This window comes from Corapipo altera, unplaced genomic scaffold (genome assembly GCF_003945725.1).
Source record: "Corapipo altera isolate COAL_440 unplaced genomic scaffold, ASM394572v1 45, whole genome shotgun sequence".
Taxonomy (NCBI): domain Eukaryota; kingdom Metazoa; phylum Chordata; class Aves; order Passeriformes; family Pipridae; genus Corapipo; species Corapipo altera.
Window position 1 is genome coordinate 17,527,719 of NW_020884877.1, and position 20,395 is coordinate 17,548,113.

Consider the following 20,395-nt stretch of genomic DNA (forward strand, 5'->3'; position numbering starts at 1 on the left):
TTCCAGTGCACTGAGAGACAGACTCTATTTCCAGTTCTACCTGAAATTATTTTGTTCAACTTCTCAGTTGAAACACTTCAAAAGCAAAGACAGAGAGAGAAAAATGTCTGCTTTCTAAAATAGCAGTATCTAATTTTACTGAGGAAGAAGAGCAAGTATTTCACAAAACTGTAAATAGTAGAGATGAGGCCACAATTTCCAGCTTGCAGTTCAGAATTGCAGCCACAGTGGATGCTACCAAAACAATATATTTTGCAAGCTGAGGTTGACTTGTGCAATCTAAAAAAATTTCCATATTTATGGTTAACATGGGAAAACACAAAACAACCACAAAAACCCCCATTCTACTCAGAAGTTGGTATGAGATTTACAATTTACCCACAGACAAAGGAATGAAACCTGATGGAGGTTTCTCTGTAGAGGTTATTACCACATGGTAAGCTGAAAACAAAGCAAATAAATACAAAAATAGGGGTAAGTGAGAAGGTGAAAGCTGAACAAAAGACAGGTGTAGGGTCAAACAGACAAGCAGACTGCTCCCAGACAATCCCATGCTTTATTACAGTGTTTGTAATAAAAGTTAAATTTACCATAAAAGCACTGACAGAAACATAACACAACATGTCACAGAGGAAACAAAAGGCTCTAGTGAAATAAAATCTTTACTTGAGCCAGTTAAAATATGTCATTATTATGGAGTAATATAGCTTAAAGCAAACAAAGGCAAAAGAAGACTTGTTCAGATTGAAAGCTTAACATGATATTAATGAAATCAATGAAATTGCACACTTGGGATGTAATGCCCTGAGTTGCTGAGCACAGAGTCCAGTGACCTCAATCACAAGATTAAGCTGTTACACAGATTGAAAATTCGATCGTGAGGAACATAGAAAAAACTAGGAAAAAACAGTCAGATCTTGGGATTGGAAAGCAAGAGAAGATTTAAAATCTAACTTAAAAAAGAAACCATTATTAAAATTAAGCTATTTAAAATAAATGGGACTGTTTGATATTTCAAACATGTGCAAGTCGCCAAAGCCCCACTGTGCAACACTGAGGCCACAGTTTGTATTTGACAAGGTTTGACGTTTGTTCACAGAACGCTCTGCACAACTAAAAGAAAATGCAAGATCTGTGGCTCATGTGTAAAGAAAGTATTGCCATTAAAGGCTGGACTGACTAGTTTTTGAACCAAACAACAGAAAATGGCATCATATTTTAAATAGAAGAACCTTTTGGGTTCATTCAGTAGTTATAATCAAAAAACCAGATGGTAATCTGAGAATCTACATGGTTTCAAAGGAACTAAATGAAAATATCAAAAGAGAACATTTTCATCTGCCAACTTGAACAACACAGTGAAGCTGCTCTCTAATGGTGCAGCCAGATTCTGGCAAATACCTCGTCAAGAGCTAAGTTCCAAAATAAATTGTTTTGATTACATAGATTTTTCAGACTTCCTCTTAGCATATGTTCTATACAGAAGTGATCGATAAAATATTACTACATCAAATGTTCAAAGGAATTCCTTGTGCATGGAGTACTAACTTACTGATATAGGAGTCACTGCAAAGACATACGAAAAAATAACGTCACATATTAAAAATAGTTATAAGCCCCCCTAAAATATGTGTCATAAAAACGCGTTTTTAAACAGGATAAAGTTCATCAGAGGAATTGAGCTCTTTTCAAAAGAAAAGTAAAATCCATCTTACAAAATTTAAGAACTATTTGAGAAACTTCAGGAACAAACATGCTGTTCTAATGCATAACAGCGTTAGAAATTCATCTCGGAAGTCTCTGTTATAATAAGATACTGCCTGTGAATTGAGATCATAGGTATGAATAAGCTCTTTTGCATAAAGAAAACTGGGTACCTGTCCTAAGAAATATACAATCTTGTAAATCAAGTAATTTTTTAGTAAGACAGTTGGAATGAAAAAGAGCCTAATAGAGAATGGACATGCTGGAACACAGGATGATTTAAAAATTCTCACCACATCACTGGTACCAAAGTATTTTTATGCAGAACTATCAAAGTTTCCAGGGATAAAATACAAAGTGTTCTGAAAGCCTTGCAAACATATTAAATGGTGGATTTCATCTGTAGATTTTACCACAAGCCAATTAAGGTTTTAAAACACAGACTTTAATAATCAACATTTTCAAGAGCTAAGCGCTGAGAGTTTAGCGCCTTAGTGAATAATTGTTTATAGATTAAAAGCCTTGACTAAAACAAATAGAAATTCTTCGTCTCAATTTAGCAATGAAGATTAAGTGTATCTCTTTCAAGGATACAGGACTGGCACCGCATTAACAGAAATATAATTCAATATTGGAATATAGCCCAGATAGAAATACATTACCAACAAATACACAGCACACATTTCTAACTAACAAAGCATTAAGGCAACTAAAAAAAAGTACACATGCGCAAATAATGTATTTGTTCTCAAAAGATGATGCATTATAGCAATAAAGTAACATTATCAAAAGATTGCACTAAAAAAAAAAAAACAAAACACAAACCCTAAACTATGAATCAGAAGGACACAAGAATCAAAGTTAATTAGGAGTACCACATAAAGCCATAGGATATAATCTGTTTTCACAAATTCTCCTATAGGTGGTATACACAGTAACACTGAAACGAAACCAAAAGCAACCATCAGGATTGCTGGACAAGCCTAACATGAGGCTAGCTCACAAGCAAAATAAGAAGAGTGTTAAATATTGAAAAAAATTGAAGCCAACAGGTGAGAGCAACCATTTCTTTAAATTCTAAAGTGTCAGGACTGTCAGATAAAATCAGTATACATACCCATTCCAGGGCGAAAACAGTGTTTGCATTGTATAGCACAAGATAAGTAGGATCATAACTACTGACAGTGAATAGCAACTGACTGGAACAGACAATAAAAGATTTCCTGAGAAATCTGAGAAAACCTGTCTAATCTTCAGGTCCAGCAGTCACTTTTATGTAAAAAGAACTGCTGTCATATTATTTGGAATTACCACATTTCTAAGACACCTAGCACACATATCTTGGTAGTGTGCCTGTTACCACTACTATTAGTCATTCTCCCTTGCAGTGCTGCCTAATGTGTGCCACTCTTTGTAACGTTTTGTGAGCACTGGAGAGCAGGAATTACCTACATATATAGTATTAGAGTAACAAATTACAAAGGAATTTGATTGAGGAAAAGGAAAACAGCATTGCTACAGCACAAATAATATTAACAGAGAAAAGCAACTGGAATGCCAACTTTATTTCTAGGGGAAATAAAAAAAAATCAATATATCTCTTCAAAGCAATCTGACAGAACGTGGGTAATTTTCTGGCAGGTGCTTGCCAGAAGCACCTGCTTCAAAGCTGTTTAAAAAAAAAAAAACAAACAACATACCTCATTGCTTATTGAATCAGCAGGAGGAAAAATAAAATCCTCTCTCAAAGACCAAGCATGACCCATGCAAATCTTATCATATGTCAGATCACCTTATCAGAAAGGGATGCCTACCAGCTCAAGCAAATAATATAACAAACAAAATGCACCCAAACCTGCCACAACAACATTTTCACTTTTAAAGTGAAAATGGTACAAACCAATTAGTGAAAGTCATGCTAAAGCCTCTTCTCAGAAGAAAGCAGTTTCCCTAATCAACAAACCAACATAATCCACAAGTAGGACTGATTCAAAATAGTGAGACAGTAACTCACCAAATTCTCTGCTGAAGGACAGCTTACATCTGTGATGAGTTTCCAAAAATATTATTATTATGAATGCTCATATTAACTAAACAAACAAAAAACCTACAACTAACTAATAATTGAGAGATTATAAACATTAATTAATTGTGGCTTCACTATATTGGAAGATATACAATATCTTCCAAAACCAGGAAAAAGATGTTCACTGAAGTTATTTTTATTGCTTTAATTCTTACTTTTTTACCTACTTAAGTAAAAACAATTCTGGAAGGGATCTCTTAGCTCACTACAGACGAAGTTGAGTGATTTCTGGATTAAGAACAAAAAGCTCAAGCTTGAAAATAATAGGGTACTATTTAAGGAAAAAAGTAATACAAGAACATCAAGCTGATCTAAGAAATTCTTATTTATTTATAAATAAATAATAAAGCAGCATACTGACAGACATCTTTGTTCTTTCAAATGAGCTGCTTTTTATTTTTCATGTTTATCTTTTATCATTATCAAGACAAATTCTGAAGCTCTGATTCAGACCATGAGTCATAAGAGAATCAGATCTCGGCACAGAGTCGAAACCCACACAAGTTTCTGCAGATTGCTATTGCGTCAGTTTGACATAAACAATTTGTGAAAAATAAATACAAAAAGCAGCTACTATTATCTGAGCCAATTTTAATTCCACTGTTAAATATATCCCACCAAACAATATCTCCCTTATCTGATAATTTAAATAAGTAAAGTAAATTTTTTCTGGCCCTTATGTAGATTTATGTATCATCCATAAAGCAGTTTTCCCAATAATCTTGAGTGTTAGAAAACTCCATTACTTTGTCTTTTGTATCTCTAGCGAAACTAGTTACAGTCTTTATGGGAAACGCCAGGAACGCAGAAAATGGCATTCAGTGTCAATCTCACTTATACTTTTGGAAGAGAAGACTCATCCATTATGTTCTCGCTTTCTGCTTCTGCTGTTCTCAAAAGCCCTAGGATCACAAATGCCAAATACACCTTTATTGGAAAAAATGCACTCATCTTTCGCTTGAGAAGTTAATGTACCTACAAATTTATTTTAAAATGTACACTTAGTATTATTACTTGATTCCCTTCTCAACTCAGAGACATGTCTGTCTTCATGTAACTTAATTATGATAAATAATTCCCTATATTTTTGTGGCTTTTTAAACTAGATTGCCTGCAATTAGCATAGCAGGAGATTAAGTTTGTGAAAGTTAGCACACTCATCATTCATAACATGAGGCAGCATGGCAGGAGCAGAGAACATTCCAACTCTAATTAAATATAACCAAACTGTCCTCTCTCCTCCATTTTAACTTTTCTCCTTTATAAAAGAAATTGAGTCTTAAAATAGCAAAGTCCATCTAAAAAAGAGAAATAAAATATTTACCAAGTAAAATATTTCCCAAGGGTTTCTAAACTGGACTGATTCTTACACAATAGCTTTCTTGTAAGCATTTAATTTTTATGATTAATTTTCATAACCAATACATGAAACATCAATACATACCTGCAATTTCTTCTATGGAGTTAGCTCTCATGTCCAAAAGAACTGTGCCATTCAGGATACAACTTCTCAGCTCAAACAAGCTATGAAGTGACAGTGTGGCAACATATGGTTTGCTCCACCTCTCTCCACCATCCTCTACATCTTCTTCAAACTTCAACCACCTATACAAACAACCAATTTTATAACTCCATTTTGCATAAGAAATTAAAAATAAATTCCTTCTATGGATATGGACAGATCACTGTTAAACATGTCTTTGGATTTCACTTTATTCTTCCTTTGTAGGTAATATACAGAAACTTTCCCCGCTTGTTTCTTTGCATATAATGCTGTATTACACCTTTTTCGAAGATAAGTTCTGATCACAGTGATGAAAAGACAAATGTATTAAGCATCATTGTACTTTACAAGGACTTTGATTAATTCTTTGGCATGCAATGGTATTTCTGTGATAGAATAACAAGTAGTATGAAAAGGAATCTGGAAAGACTTCAGTAAAGTAAAAAGATATATGAAACTGGCATGGAAGGATCAAGTCTTATGTTACTAGCCAGCCAGATGAACTGTCTTGTATGACTGAATTGTTTACCGATAAATATTACACTTATAATGTTAAAAGAATACTAAACAAACACGAAAAATCTGACAAGTCTGCTGACATATACAGAAGTTGTCCAACCACACACAGATGTTGCTGCGTGGAGCCATGCAGCTCTTCCAGCTTGGCAAGGCTTCAACAGCTGCAGCTACATCACTTGACTCAGCAGCACTCAGCTATTTTATATGGACATGGTATCAGAGAAGTCAAGCAGAGCCTCACACCTTGACAGCATCTTCACACTTATTTCCAGACAGCAGGGAAGTGTAAAGCCTTAAGAACTTTAAAGCTGAGGAATTTCCAGTTTTACCAGGCCTCACAGCCCAGCAACAAAGCAAGCACAGCTGTCCTTTTCTGTTCCTGGGCCACCTGTCTAGCTCTGCTCCTACTTGTAAAATATGCATGTGTATTCATATTTTAGATACTGTCCCCCTTTCCGTCCCTGTGTACCAAATTTTTCAACTTCTACTGCCATCCTGTGAGCAGCCACCACTTCAGTGACCCACTCATAATCAGGATATCTGCTCCCTTCCCGATGTATTTCACTTCTTCGAACTGTCCCAGCTGCCTTCTAATCATTCTCTCATTATTTTCTATAGAAATAGACAATTTGTCCCAACCCCTTGGGTCCTTCAAAATCTCTGATCTCCTGTGTCTAGCCCTCTCTCTGTATTTAGACATTTTCCCTTCATTTCCTCAGAAACTGGCTAACTTCTGTATCTCACCTCTGCCCACAAGAACTCCTTCCTCTCCACCAGACTTCTGTTCTCCACTCCCTTCGTTGCAATCTCTCTTCTCTTTCCAGCCTAGCCAGGCTATCTCCTTTACCTTTTCATTCTTCCAGAATGAAGCAACAAGGACACCGCACACACCAAAATTTGCTTCCACAGAGCTGAGCCATGAAACTGAGTTTGCGTATGTAAATGAAGTTTTCCAAATAGATATTAAAAAACCATGTCCAAATGGACATCAAACACAAATGAACACACTCCTCCCCCACAAATTCAAAGCCGTGGTTTGAAAAGGATGAGCTATAACTTAGGAAAGTTAAAAGGAAGCACACGAGAAGGAAAAAAAAGTTCTTAATTATTTTTTTTTTTTTCATTTTGCAGTTGCACTTGAATTCCCTAAGAGGTTGTTCCTGGTCTACTCATCACACTCATGTTTCCAAGCTAAGAAATGTGGTAGACCTATTTGTGGTCATAATATCACAAATGGTGTATTTATTGTTCTGTTTAAACTATTTAAACTATTTAAACTATTATCTCCCAAGACTCTGTAAAATACCTACATTTTCCTCTTCTCATACCTCTAGTTTTGTGCACATTTCTAATCTCTTCAGGAGATTTATAAGATTAACATCTTTACGCTTGGGTATTCCAAATTATTTGGAATACTTATTTCTGATGTACCATCATCTTGTTTCATGCTGATTCAGGAAAAAAAAAAATCATCCTACCTATATTCTAAAAATAATGATCCAAGCACAGATTCTTACAGACTATCATCAGAAACCTCATATTGTCATTACCTTCTGTTCATGGAAGTCTTCAACATTGCTTATCTGATTACACTGCTGCAGTCTGTCCTTGATACTTTCTATTATAAATACACTGACCATTTGTAAACAGATTTTAAATGAGCTGTACAAGACAAACATGTTCTTAAAAGTTGAAGAAGGGCGACTGGACAGAGGCAGGCTCATTACCAGGGCTTGTAACTTACTAGGGACACATGGACAAGAGAAGTCTAGATTATGAAAACAGCTTTAATTAGAGTTTATGGTATCAGACATCAAAGGTTACACACAACATAAAAATCCATAGGAAACTATTGCTACTGCTCAAATAATTTTACTTGCCATTTTGATCATCTCCATCTGGGTTTCAATGAATTGGAATAATATAATTCCATGGGTTGCACCCTGTTTCCTACTGCTACCGAAACTCACAAGTTTAAGCACATTATCAAACATTGTTACTTAATGAGCCAACAGGTGAGTACATGAAACTAAATCAGACCCAGCTGAAAGGATGCTACACTTGGAATAAACTTCTATTCTGATTTTAATAAGCATAACATGAGTTTACATATCTCATCAAGGGAACATCATTATTATCACCTTTTATCTTCTCAGAAACATTTCTGTTATGTCAGATAATCCTTATTTAACACATCAAATGAGAAACAGTAGCAGAAAACATAAATCTAATCTTAATCATAGTTTTTTAATTCTACGTGTTCAAGTGGTTTTAAAAATCATAATACCATTTTATCAATCCTCTCAATTCATGTACAAAATTAAATTACAGAAATGGCTTTAAAATCCAAATTCAGGTGTAGACCACAAGTTTGCCAATTTTTTACTCCTTTTAGTTTCTCAAAGACAAATTTCAATACATTTACTTTTGCAGTTTAAGCCCTTAAATTGGTATGATTGATAGATAAAAGCCTTCCATAATTTCCTGGGAAACATCACCAACCATTTGTATATTGAGCTTGTGTCACACATACCCCACGTGCTTGGAATATATTTAGAGCTATCTTAGTTATGTCTGATTGCATAGAAGAGCACCTTCATTCTAATGGCTTTCTTATACTGGTGAAGATTAGCATAGGTCCATCCATCATGCTGTTTAGTTCCTCTGACAGAATACTTGCTGGAAAAAAACTTGCCAACAAGAGTTTTGGCAAGGTGAGTTCCTGTAGGAAAAATATTGCTCAGGCATGTGTGTGCACATACACCACATGCATATGTTACATCTTTTCTAAAGCCATCTTCATCAGTTTTTTAGGCATCAATAAAAGGGTGCACATGCTTCATTGTTGACTCAGTTACAACATTTTCTGCACAATATGAAGTGGTGAGTTGAACTTCTATTTTATAGTCTGGTATGTCTGCAGTAGAGAAATGGAGTTTGTACTCACAACACACTCAACAGTCAATGGTATTAATGTAATCTTACAATCTGTATAAATTTCCACGAGCTTGTAGTATTTTTTAAAACTTCTAAGGCTCAAAAGTGTGTCTCATTTCAGTCAAACTGAAATTACAAAGATACAGATGTACTTCATCAGTCAACCCAACACTTCGATCCATGCAGAGCTTGGTGAAATGAATACAAAACCACTTAGTGCTATCTCTCTCATTAAATGCAATTAATCTACCTGGAACTACATCCAAAGCCAGACAATAAGATTTACAAATACTTCCAGGTGGCATTCCACGCAGATGGAAAACATAATAAAGCTGGAACAGCAACAAATTCAGGGTGTATATTCCCCTTACCATGCTTTTAATCAAATCAATAATTTTGAAGTCCTGAATCAAGCACAGATTGATCCACTGTATTAGTTTGTAAGCACATGATCTTTCATATTAAACACCATCCTATTTCTATTACTCTACTCAAAGCCACCTTGTTCTTTGTATGATATCTTTATCTATTTCTAGAGAAATAATACCTCCTAATTTCTTACCATCAGCAAGTTTCATTACTGTAATCCTATTTTTTCATTCAATAGTAAAGATATTTACTAAGACTAATTGTTCAGAAATTAGCTGTCACTACCTTTCACACTAATAGCATAATCTTTCAGCATGACCTGCTGCACCTCTTCAGTTCCTGACCTGCTAACAGAATTTTTATACTGGAATGCAGTTTAAGTAATAAATTTCCACTGCTGTATCATATCAAATGTTTTACTTAGAAAAAAAAATTAGATCCATTTTTTTGTCAGAAAACCAAAAATCAATTAGATAATTAGAGAGCATTATTAACTTAGTCTGACATGATATACCACAATATTCCATTTTATCCAATTTTCCACTTAGATTCAAGTCTACAATTTTTCTTTCCTTCAAGTATTGTTCTAAGTCTTGTACGGCTCTGAAATTAGACTATGAGGTCTCTGTTTGTCCTGATCATTTTTATCCTTTCTTGAATAGCACTGATGTGTTTGCTATAGTACAACAATATACCTGACAGACTCATAGAATGACAGGAATTACCCTACTCTTAAAATACATGTTCTTTCAGCTTTCTAAGATGGAAATTATTGCACCCTCTTATTTGCACAGATAAAGCACTTTGATTCTTGTCTTCATTTTGAATTTGGTTATTTCCCTGCCATCTCCTCTTTTTCTAACAGCCAGTCACCCCATCACAAATGCAGTCTGAAATTTTTGGATCTGAACTGAAAAAGATCATTTATCTTGACCAGTTCTTTCTGCATGGCAGACCCACTCTTTCTTTGTTTCCATCTTACTTCTAAAGCTAAAGAAATTTTTACTATTAGCTACTATGCTTCATCTTGTATTTTCTGAGGTCCAAACATATAGTCTTCTTGGTTGATTTGTTCCTGTCTTTTTTAAATATTTCATCTTGCTTCTATTAAATATTTTTGATTCTTTATTTCCTAAATGACAATTGGGAAGTACATATAGACAGATCAACCTAAACGGAAATATATTTCACCTATTCCTTTCTAATTCTATCTTGATCAGAACCACTTTTAAATAAAAATTGTTCTAATTTTTCAGCAACACAATTCTTTGACGATTTGCAAAGGGTTGGGTTTTTTTTCAGCTGAACTAAAGAAGTTGCTGTTTCCCTGCTTAAAAATAGTGTAAGACAGTGGTTTTCAATTTTTAATCACAATAGAAGCTGATATCCCTCCTAGGGGGGTATGTTCTATGTATTCCTAATCAGCATGAGAACACTGCAGATGATTACCGTGATTAGATTTTCTCTCTCTGAGTAATAATAGACTATTAAGGAAGACTACTACATTCCTTTTGCAGCACAATCCCCATATGAGAATTTTCCACACATAAAGATCTATATTTAGCAGCTGTCTATGCCTCATATGGACAGATAAGGGAAGGGAAAGTCATAGAAAATTCACTGGCCCTCTGGGAAAGCAGGAATTTGCAGTAAAATTAAAGGGAAAACTAACAGCCATATTCATGTCAGACAGCCCACATACATGGTTCCCCACAAAATCCTTCCAGAAATTCTGCAATTTTTATCATACTGACACCACAGATGTGGTCCACAGACTTCTGGACACCATTCAAGAGCACTATCAACAACTGGCAGGGAGAGAAAGAATTAAGGTTCTAAGAAGAAAAATTAACCAAGAATTGCTGAGAAATGTAAACTCTTAATGAAACTAAGCAAATCATCTCCCATTTCAGAGCTCAATGAAAAAACACTCAATAAAAAAAGTTCTGTTCCAGTATTATTTTTAAATCAGAAACACAATTTAAACAGCCTTTCACACTAATTTTCCAGAAATAAAATAATCCAAAATCGAATACTCATTCTCAAAATAAACTGTTCACTGATAGTTAAAATATGTAAAAGTTCTATTGCTCCAAAAGTAATCTTATTCCTTGCTTTAATCTTTTTATGATGCTAGCTTTATCAGTTTCTTGAGGATTCAAACAAAATGTGAAGTTTTAAAATTTATTAAAATGGTAAGCTAAAATATGAATAAACCCAATGATTTTTAACTCTTATAAATGGTATGCTGAATTTTTTCCCTTGATATTCACTCTGACCTATATTTCATAAATCCAGATGAAAACATTTGGCTCTGGGAAACGACAAATGCTGTTGTAATACTAGCAGTCTAAGGATTAAAATTATGGTTTTATTAAGCTTATATCCAAAATCTGTTCCTGAGTTTGCTACAGCTTTGAAATCATTCCTCAATACACCACCAACCAATACTTTAAGATAATCTGTAAGAAGTCATGAAAACACTCACCTTGCTGTCTCCCTCCACTCTGCATCCTCTCCTTCACGCCAACAAATTTCATCAAGTTCAGTGAAGAGATCATGAGGAATGTGTTCCTCATCATCATCTTCTGTTCCAAGAATAAACTGCACCCTTTGTGATGGGGTATCTGGAGAAAAATAAAAATATCAAGTCCAAAACACCAATTTTTTTGCCCTGAGCAAACAAATACTTAACATTTCATGAGATTATCCAGATTCTTTTGTCTATATCACTTATTGCCACACAAAAAATATTATACTTATGCTGTTAGAACATTCATTTATACACTAATACGTTCAGATTGAGATCTCTTCATTTACTGTAATTGTCTACTCTGCTATTTCAAAATCTCATCTAATGATAGAATGTGATGTACAGAAGTAGGGTCTTTTGGAAGCTGGAATGGTATCTCCCAGAAAAAAAAAAAAAAGGCAGCACAGAGAGCAGCACAGATATAACTGATAAAAGCCTTCTACTCCAGTGTTAAAAAACTACTTTGCAAATTCGTAGGTCTAAATCTACAGATATACCTCAGCTCACAAAGCTAGTATACTAAATGTGAAATCTTTGCTGCACCTAGTAGGAGAAAAAATGACAAACAAAATCTGTCTAATGCGAGTATACAACTGCAAACATAAAAAGGAATACATGAATTTATCTGCCATCCCATGCCCCTTTGTTAACTGTTTCTACATGGTTAGGCTGCTTGAGAGGAACAAGTCATTAATCTGTCCCAACTTCCGCATTTTATCCTTCCTGTCTCTGTTTTCCCTTACAATACTGTTGCTGCTTATTCTTCTTCATAAGCTTTCAGCACAGTGCACTAAATAGATTTTGGAGACATACTATTCTTTTCTCATATCACTCAAAAAATTTCCAAAGCTCACACAGCATCTTAAACATTCAATGTTCATAGCTCAAATGTTGTCTTAAAAACCAAAAATCCTATTTGCTTATTTAAATGCAAATCTCAAATGAATGAACTCTGATGAAACCCAGTCTCTCTAGAAATATATAGCTGCTTTTTCTGTTAATGTATTTTAGATTTCTGAAAGGAACCAAAAGTCCTTTGTGAGAGTGATAGGGGCCAGGCTGCCAGTGAACTGAAAAACTGATCATCCAGCAGCACAGCTCAGCAATTCCTTGAACATTGTCTAAATGAAGTTCTGTTCTATAACCATATTTGTAAGACAACCTAGAGTATTCCATCTAACAGTGAAGAGTATCACTGCATAGGATCCTCAAGCTCTTCGAATTTTGGAAAAACTAAGATGATAGCACCCAATGAATGCTAGTAAAGAGCAAATACAGCACTGATCAAAACAAATTAAACAGGCCACTGACACAGAAAATTAAATTCAGCATTAAAGACATCTTTTTTGGTTGTAGTACTAAACTAGCTATAGCAGTGAAACACAAATAATACATGACAGTTTTCACCTGAGGTCTATTCACCTAAACACAGTGAAACAATATAGTACAGTCAAGCCTATTTACTCCTTCACAAAGCAAGGAAACTAAAACCAAGAAGAAAAAAGCCAGAGGAAGGAGAGAGACATGGGCTCGGGCACTACTAAGCTCTAGAGAATGGAACTGCAGGGGGACAGCTAAGGAGACAAAAATTACTTTTGGTGAATCATTAAAGAACAGTAACAAACTCCTCCACTTGACCTCTTCTTTGCTTTCTCTTCTCTCTCAGTGTTCAGTTCTCTTTTTTCTTTAAAACCATTCTATCTTTTTTTTTAATCTGAGACTAGAAAGTCTCAGAAGTGTGCAACTTTTCAGGACTATTTTCCAAAAGGACAAAATTCAATGAGATGTGAACTTACAAAGGACAAGTGCACATGACTAGTAACAGAACATTAAAAACAAGCTACTTTGGTAGAGAGCTGGACTGCAGTGATAATCTGAGAATAAGCATTGCCAGGAACATCCTCTTGATAAAATCAGCACTAGAACTGATTTACAGCAACTGCTATTGTTAGGTAATAAATGAGCAGTGTTGTACAGCAGAGCTGAAGTTTCATGACAGTTATGATACTCATGCAAATACACACTTTCAGCATGGGAAAGAAAGCAGAGGATCAGAAATCTCTTGAAGTCAGGTGAGTAGTAACAAGGAACAACCTTACTGCAGCAATTTGCTCTTACTGGGTTTTCTGTGTAAAAAGCTACATGACAGATAACAATGAATCACAGAATCTTTTAGGTTGAAAAGATATCTAAAATCATCGAGTTCAACCACTAAACAATCTTTGTTAAGTTCACCACTAAACCATGCCCCTAAAAACCACATCTACAGAAATGACACAATACACACTAAATTATCTTCTTATTAACAAACCAGTAAAGAACGCCACTAGCTACCTGACTACATTTCTTTACTGCTGTAATTTCTATCAGTGTTTGAAATCTGCAAGTCACAGCTTCATTTTGAGACACCAAGCTGGAAGCCAAAAAAAAAAAAAATTATCACTTGCTTTACAGTATAATAATTTTATTTCAAGGACAAAACCCTAAGAGAATTAAACAATATGAAAATAATAACAAAAATAACAAATCTGTTCATTCTACTTATAAAACTGAGTTAACAGGACTACTCATGTGAGCAATGCCAGATGGATTTGGCTCCTATTCATAAGAGTAATAAATACCAAATATGTCATTAATATGTTATATAGAAAATTAGTAATATGTGATTCAAAAATAGTATGGAAGTATACTTCAATTGCTGTCAAACTGTGATAACTTAATCCTCAGTCTAGAGGCATAATATTTGCAAACTAGGACACTCAATGTATTCTGTAGTCTAGGAAAACAGAAATTGGCTTGAATATTATTTTTGTCTATTCCTACTTCAATTAGTACAGCCAGCATAAAAAAAAAATCCTTCATATTATTATTGCTATTCCTAAAAAGTAATGAAAGCAATCTATATTAATCTTTAAAAAATTAAATGAGTGGGACTAATTTGTTACATTAGTATTTTTATCACTACAGTTGTTTCATATCAGATTTATCAGAAGCAGCATGAATTTAAAGTTCCACAATAAGCAGCTGATGAGTCTCCCAAGTAACAAGTTCATCACCAGTTTAGGAAACCCTCCAGGACCAGCTGGGACTGGGACTGGGCAGAAAGTCTGGTACACAACAGGAGCAGGAGTACTATAAACAACCACTCCTGCTTGGCTAATAAGCCATGTCAGTCAGGAAAAGCTGAAGCACCTTTCTGTTTGCTGTGGCTTCACCAACCCAGGGGAGCCTCCAGCCAGAGTCCATGTTATACATGCGTTTCTCTGGGCTTGTGCTTACATCATCTGTGCAGCCCTCACAGAGACTTCCAAACTACCTCTGATACCTCAATTTCATTGTACGTATGGAAACCCTGAGTACACCAGGTTTAAAAATATGGCTAACTCCAGTGCACTATTAAAAGGGTAAAAATTATGACCTGGTGAATAAGTTACTGTTGAAAGCACAAACTCAGAGTGGAACTCAGTGCTGCAGAAAGGGAGTGACCCAGCAGAAACCTGACATAACTATTATAACTCTTTGTAAGGTCATCAACAACCCTAAAACAAACACAAGATGTGGGTATAGACATGCCAAAACATCAGATCTGAAAGCCAGAACTGCTAATAATGCAATTCCCAGAGGACAATACAAAGAGCTGCTCCCTGGAATAGCACTGGTAGTAGCAAACAGTGGTCAACATCACCATCCCACCTTGCAAAACATATGTAGGAAAGAATCATAACTGGCATTTCCCCCATTTAAAACACCCCCAAGTGTAACCAAAATTCTGGTTCAGGACTCCTCCCTCTTGCATAAGGGAACATGGTAAAACAAAGAACTCGGCTGGGGTCACAAAGGAGGACCACTCTCAGTCCTTCCACATAAGTTCAGCCCAGTGAACATTCTGCTCCACTACACCAGTCAGAATAATACACATCTCCTCCTCAGACAGTGCCAGGATTTCTTTTGGGATAAACTGCCCTGCCATCAGCCAGAAATGCACACAATTCACCCAGGTGATATCACATGCAGAAATACAGCGCTGAGTACATATAATATAAAATGTATCTAAATTCTGTCTTCTGCTCTTGATAAACATAGAAAGGGTGCAAAAATGTATTTCTGGTAACACTCTTAGCTCACTTTTCAGAACAGGTTTCGGTACTTCCAAGCCTGTTGAACCTGTGTTTAAGGGCAGTATTAGCAGGCAAATACTTCTTACTGGGGTTAGTAGATATAGGAGTGAAAGAATACTTTTTCAACATTAGAAAACATGCTAAATGTTAAAATAAAACTTTCATTGTAGAAGTTCATGTAAGATAGTGAACATCATATACAAGATTTAATCCATGCCTCATGTTCTTGTACATTCACATTAAAGTAATATTAAATATACAAACTTTTTTTTTGGTGTAATTTCTCACTGAATAGGACAGACTGCAGACAGGGAGCTAACAAGTGTTAGCTGACATCCTTAACAATCTCTTACAAGCCAAGGGGAAATGGTGTGAAAAAGTCACAGGATCAGAGAAAAGAAAGGATCATTCAAACACATTCCTCCTGCTTGCGCTCACCACAGAAGTGGTAGATGGGGGCTCTCTCCCCACCTCCTTCCTCTGCAGACTGGACACTAGCTCAGCAATCAGTAAAGGTAGGGACCACAAATTCTTTTTTTTTATTAGAAAATATGGTAAAAAATAAAACAAAATTTGCATTACTGAAGTCCACATAAAAAAGCAAACAGGATACTTCTGAAAATCTCTTCACAGACCTTAGAAATCATGTGTTAGGCTGGGAGAAAGTATTCCCTTGCTTGCTCTTCCGGCACTTTATCTTGCTTCAGGAAGTCATCCCTGCATTTCCTTTACAGGAATTGTTTCCATCAATCCAGGACTATGACAAATAATTACATCTTTTGGATCTGACAATATGGACAATTCCCAAGCTTCAATTCTCTTCTTTTTGCTAGACTCTTAAAACTGCAGTTATGATACATTATTTTAATCCAGATTTGCAGCAATCTGTTCCACAGCTATGCAGAGATTTAAATTTCCAAGTTCATCCCTTAGCATACAAAGCCTATAGTTAAGGGTAGGTGAATTCTCTTAACAGCCATACTCTTTACAAATAATTAAATGTACCCCACTAATAACCCGTCAACAGTTGAGATTAGGTACCAAATATAGACAGCTGAGTCCTTTCATTACACTTTCTTTAAGCCCTTCTACTCATCAAGAGAAGTTTCCCCTTTGCAATCCATTTTTTTGCTTGCATTACCTTCAGGGAGCCTTTCCTGAACCGCGCATGCAGTCAGTCCTCTGTCAGGCTCACCTCCAGGGCTGCTCCTGTGGTCTCTCCACATCCAATATCATGAATTACAAATCTAAGCCTCTTTAAAACTAGGGATTACTAAAGCCAGATTTCTTAAAAGAACAAACCAAACCTTCCACAAGTCCTAATAGTGTCCAGTTCTACAAGACACATGAGGCTGCAATCAAACTCCAGTCCTCACAGTTACGTTCACTTTAACCCTCAACAAAACCTGTCCTTAAAGATACCCTTTCCAGAGCTAAAATCTTCATATTTCACCACATTTTAAAACAGCAACATAAATATCTTTAACTCATGAGTACAAAAGAGCTGCTTTGCTGGTTACAGGCAAACAACAGACATCAAAAAAGCCACTGGATACTGCCACTAAAATCCACATGCATACCAAGTAAGCACAACTCTATCAGCCAAAAGGAAATCTGCACCAGGTTTCAGTGCCACCACAACCCACAGAGCTGATGGAACTTTTGGCCCTGCAGCTTGCAGGCGCCAGCACCCATCACTCTCCCAGTAAGCAGCATCAAGGAGATGCTCCAAGCATAAGCAGCTTTTTTTGACAAATTAGTTTTAATTTGCATCAATTCCCTAATTTAATTCACAGAGCAGCCACGATACTTGCCCCCCAAGAAAAGCTTAAAGCTGGCATGAAACTGGGGCCTTAATTACAACAGCAGCATTTCAGCTGGGAACAGTAAACCTCTCCAGTAAAGCAAATAGCACTACTGCATTTTTAACTAGAGTGGATAATTTCACTGAATGTCTCCTTCAAAAAAATTAAGAAGCAAGATGGTAAAAATCCAGACCTTGAAATCACTTAGCTTACAATTTTTACTACCCAAAAAAAGCCTCTACACAAGCAAGCCATTTAATCTGTAAATTGTGCAATTCACAGGCAACCTCATTATGGCAAAACAGAAACACCTTTTAGAACCTCATGTCACCAAGAGACAACAGATAGACAGTGAGAAACAGGTATAGGGAAAAAAAACCCCATACCCGAATAAGTGATCTGCGCCCCCAAATGAAAGGACTCTTTTTTTATTTCACTAACTACATATTCTACATATTATTTGTCTACTCTGGAGTTATCTCTGAATCTGCACACTGAGAACATTTGGGTTATTTTTGAAAAGTAATAGTAGGAGATAAAAAAAAAGCTTATGAGCTGATGTCAGAATGTTGTAAAAAATCTATTCTTCAGAAACCTTCCCTCGAAAAGTAGCTGCTATGGATTTCCCAGCCAGGATTCAAAGGAATTATGAGAAAGCTTACAGCTATTGGCATTACATTGACTACAGGTGTTTTCTAGACATGTTGATACAAAGAAAACAGTTTAAGACATTGTTTTTTACTGGATATGAACCCTGTGGCACCTGTCCACTCTGCATGGGGCCTGCACAGCCCCACAGCACATCGTGCACTGTACAGCATCCTGACGCAGTGAGAGCAGAGCAAGATCTGCACCTGATGGTACTAAACAGATTAAGTTATAAATTGCACAGTTAAAAATTGTGACAAAAAGTAATGCTTTATCCCATGCTTGGTTAATGGAGCAGTCTGGAGCACTTCATGTCTGAATATTTCAGGTCTTTACTTGTTCCAGAATCTCTATTATTCAGTTGTTGCATCTTTTGCTTTTATTATACTCCTTTCATATTTCCATGCTTCAAAACACTGCTAATTTATTCTCTTGTATCATAAAAATCCTTGTGTATTTTTCTGACTTACTTCAAAGCACTGCTTTCTATCAGTTGGTCTCACAGTGCTTATTTTCTCTATCTTTCTTCTTGCACCTGCTCATCAAAACATTTTTTTCTTTCCCCTCCTCCCTTCCAGTTCCCCAGCATACAGCCTTCTCCTATTCAGCCGAGATGCATTAAAAGATGTCTACAGAGAGATGGAGCTAAGCAATTCTAGGTCTCAGTTAAATCCAAATGCTTCATAAATTAAGGGACTAGTTTGGATCTACTCTCTCAGGTAATACAGTCCCTCATATTGAGTTATGCTTCAAGAGAAGGAAGTACATTTGTCTTTCTTCCAACTTCCTTCAGCCTCTGGTTACTGTTATAACCTTGTGGTCATGGGGAACGAGAGCTAAGAAGCATTACTGAGGTTTAGTGGATTCAGATTTAGTGTGGGAAGTATCTGTTTCTCTCTATGCAAATAAAGGATAAAAAACCCTATGTTTATATTCTCTCCAAAGGCAAAGCTTCTCCCCAGGCAGCACAACCACCTGCCTGAAACTCCTATAAGGAAAAATCATAGCAAAAGCAAGGATGTGAACATACACTAAGATTAATCTCTGTATTATTTTGTCTGCCAGCTCTGTATATAACCCCACCATCACTGCAGAATTTTAGGATTTGCCTTCATTAAGCAAATCCCTTTCACTCTTGTCTATATAATGTCACATTTCTGCCCGGATGGACAGATGCCAAGGCTCGGTCACTGGCCAAAGTTCCAGGAGTCAGATAGACTAGGGGAAAACTCCTCAAATTTTACTATTTAGATATTGATTCAGAGTGAAAATTTTGGATAATTCCAGACCTGTAGTTCTGTCTTTGGATTCTTTCAATTGTTATCAACCAAGCACTTTAAAGAGTATCGTCAGCATTCTGAATCCAGAAAAGACTTGCATGTTTCTAGACTATAACTTATCTGTCAGGTGACATGACATAACTTACACACATCCCTTAACTGGTAATTATAATACCTTTACAAGTGAAAATGTGACTTATAAAACTGCAGACCTGTAGTTGTTTTCATGAAGTTCACCTCAGGACAAGTGCACCGAACATGAAGTTACAAATGCGCTTCAAAATTGTCTTTTTTCATATTACTGATGCTCCACTTCAGAGATCCTTTGAACATAGGCTGATATACACTTAACACAGAATAGTGCTGAACACTGCATTTTATTGTATGCACACCTCCTAAAGACTATTAAGGACAGATTCAGAAAGTTAATTTCTTTTTTTTTTTTTAACTTTTGACATTAAGAAGGACATAAGCCTAGGTCTCCAGAAGATGAAAGAACAGAGCTAAATTCTCAGCCAAAATGTGTCACATACTGGCACTTAAATAAAACCAGATGACTCAACAGAAGACACTGCTTCATAGTTCAAGATATCTCACTTCTTGGCTAATGTAACTTTCAATTGTTTCTTTTTAATCTGACTTTATATGTATATATGCATATTCTTTTTGAAAACTATTTTAATAATTTATGAACTTTGTTGTTTTCCAAGAAACTGGTTTTAAAGTAGTATTGGGTCTTTGTACATTTGAAATCCATTCCAGACAGGACCCCCACAGCCAATTTTTTCTTCACTATTTAGTCTTCAAAACATACTCATATCTGCTAAGTTTGAAAAAGTCTTGACTTTTATTCTCAAGGTAATAAACCATTGTGCAAGATTTGAGTATTTCA

At 35.8% G+C, this 20,395-nt stretch overlaps 1 protein-coding gene across 10 annotated transcripts in view; it reads right to left on the minus strand.

Annotated features, from left to right (window-relative positions):
* Nucleotides 1–20,395, minus strand: part of SLC4A10 (solute carrier family 4 member 10) — a 152,558-nt gene that overhangs the window by 64,047 nt on the left and 68,116 nt on the right. For all 10 annotated transcript variants that reach the window (XR_003526649.1, XR_003526648.1, XM_027637327.1 and 7 more), the window contains 2 exons: nucleotides 11,608–11,746; nucleotides 5,235–5,395 (listed from right to left, as the gene is read on the minus strand). Coding sequence is in view for 8 of the 10 variants with exons in the window: in XM_027637327.1 (XP_027493128.1) it covers nucleotides 5,235–5,395; nucleotides 11,608–11,746 (300 nt within the window). In the remaining 2 variants the exon portion in view is untranslated. The remainder of the gene's footprint in view (nucleotides 1–5,234; nucleotides 5,396–11,607; nucleotides 11,747–20,395) is intronic.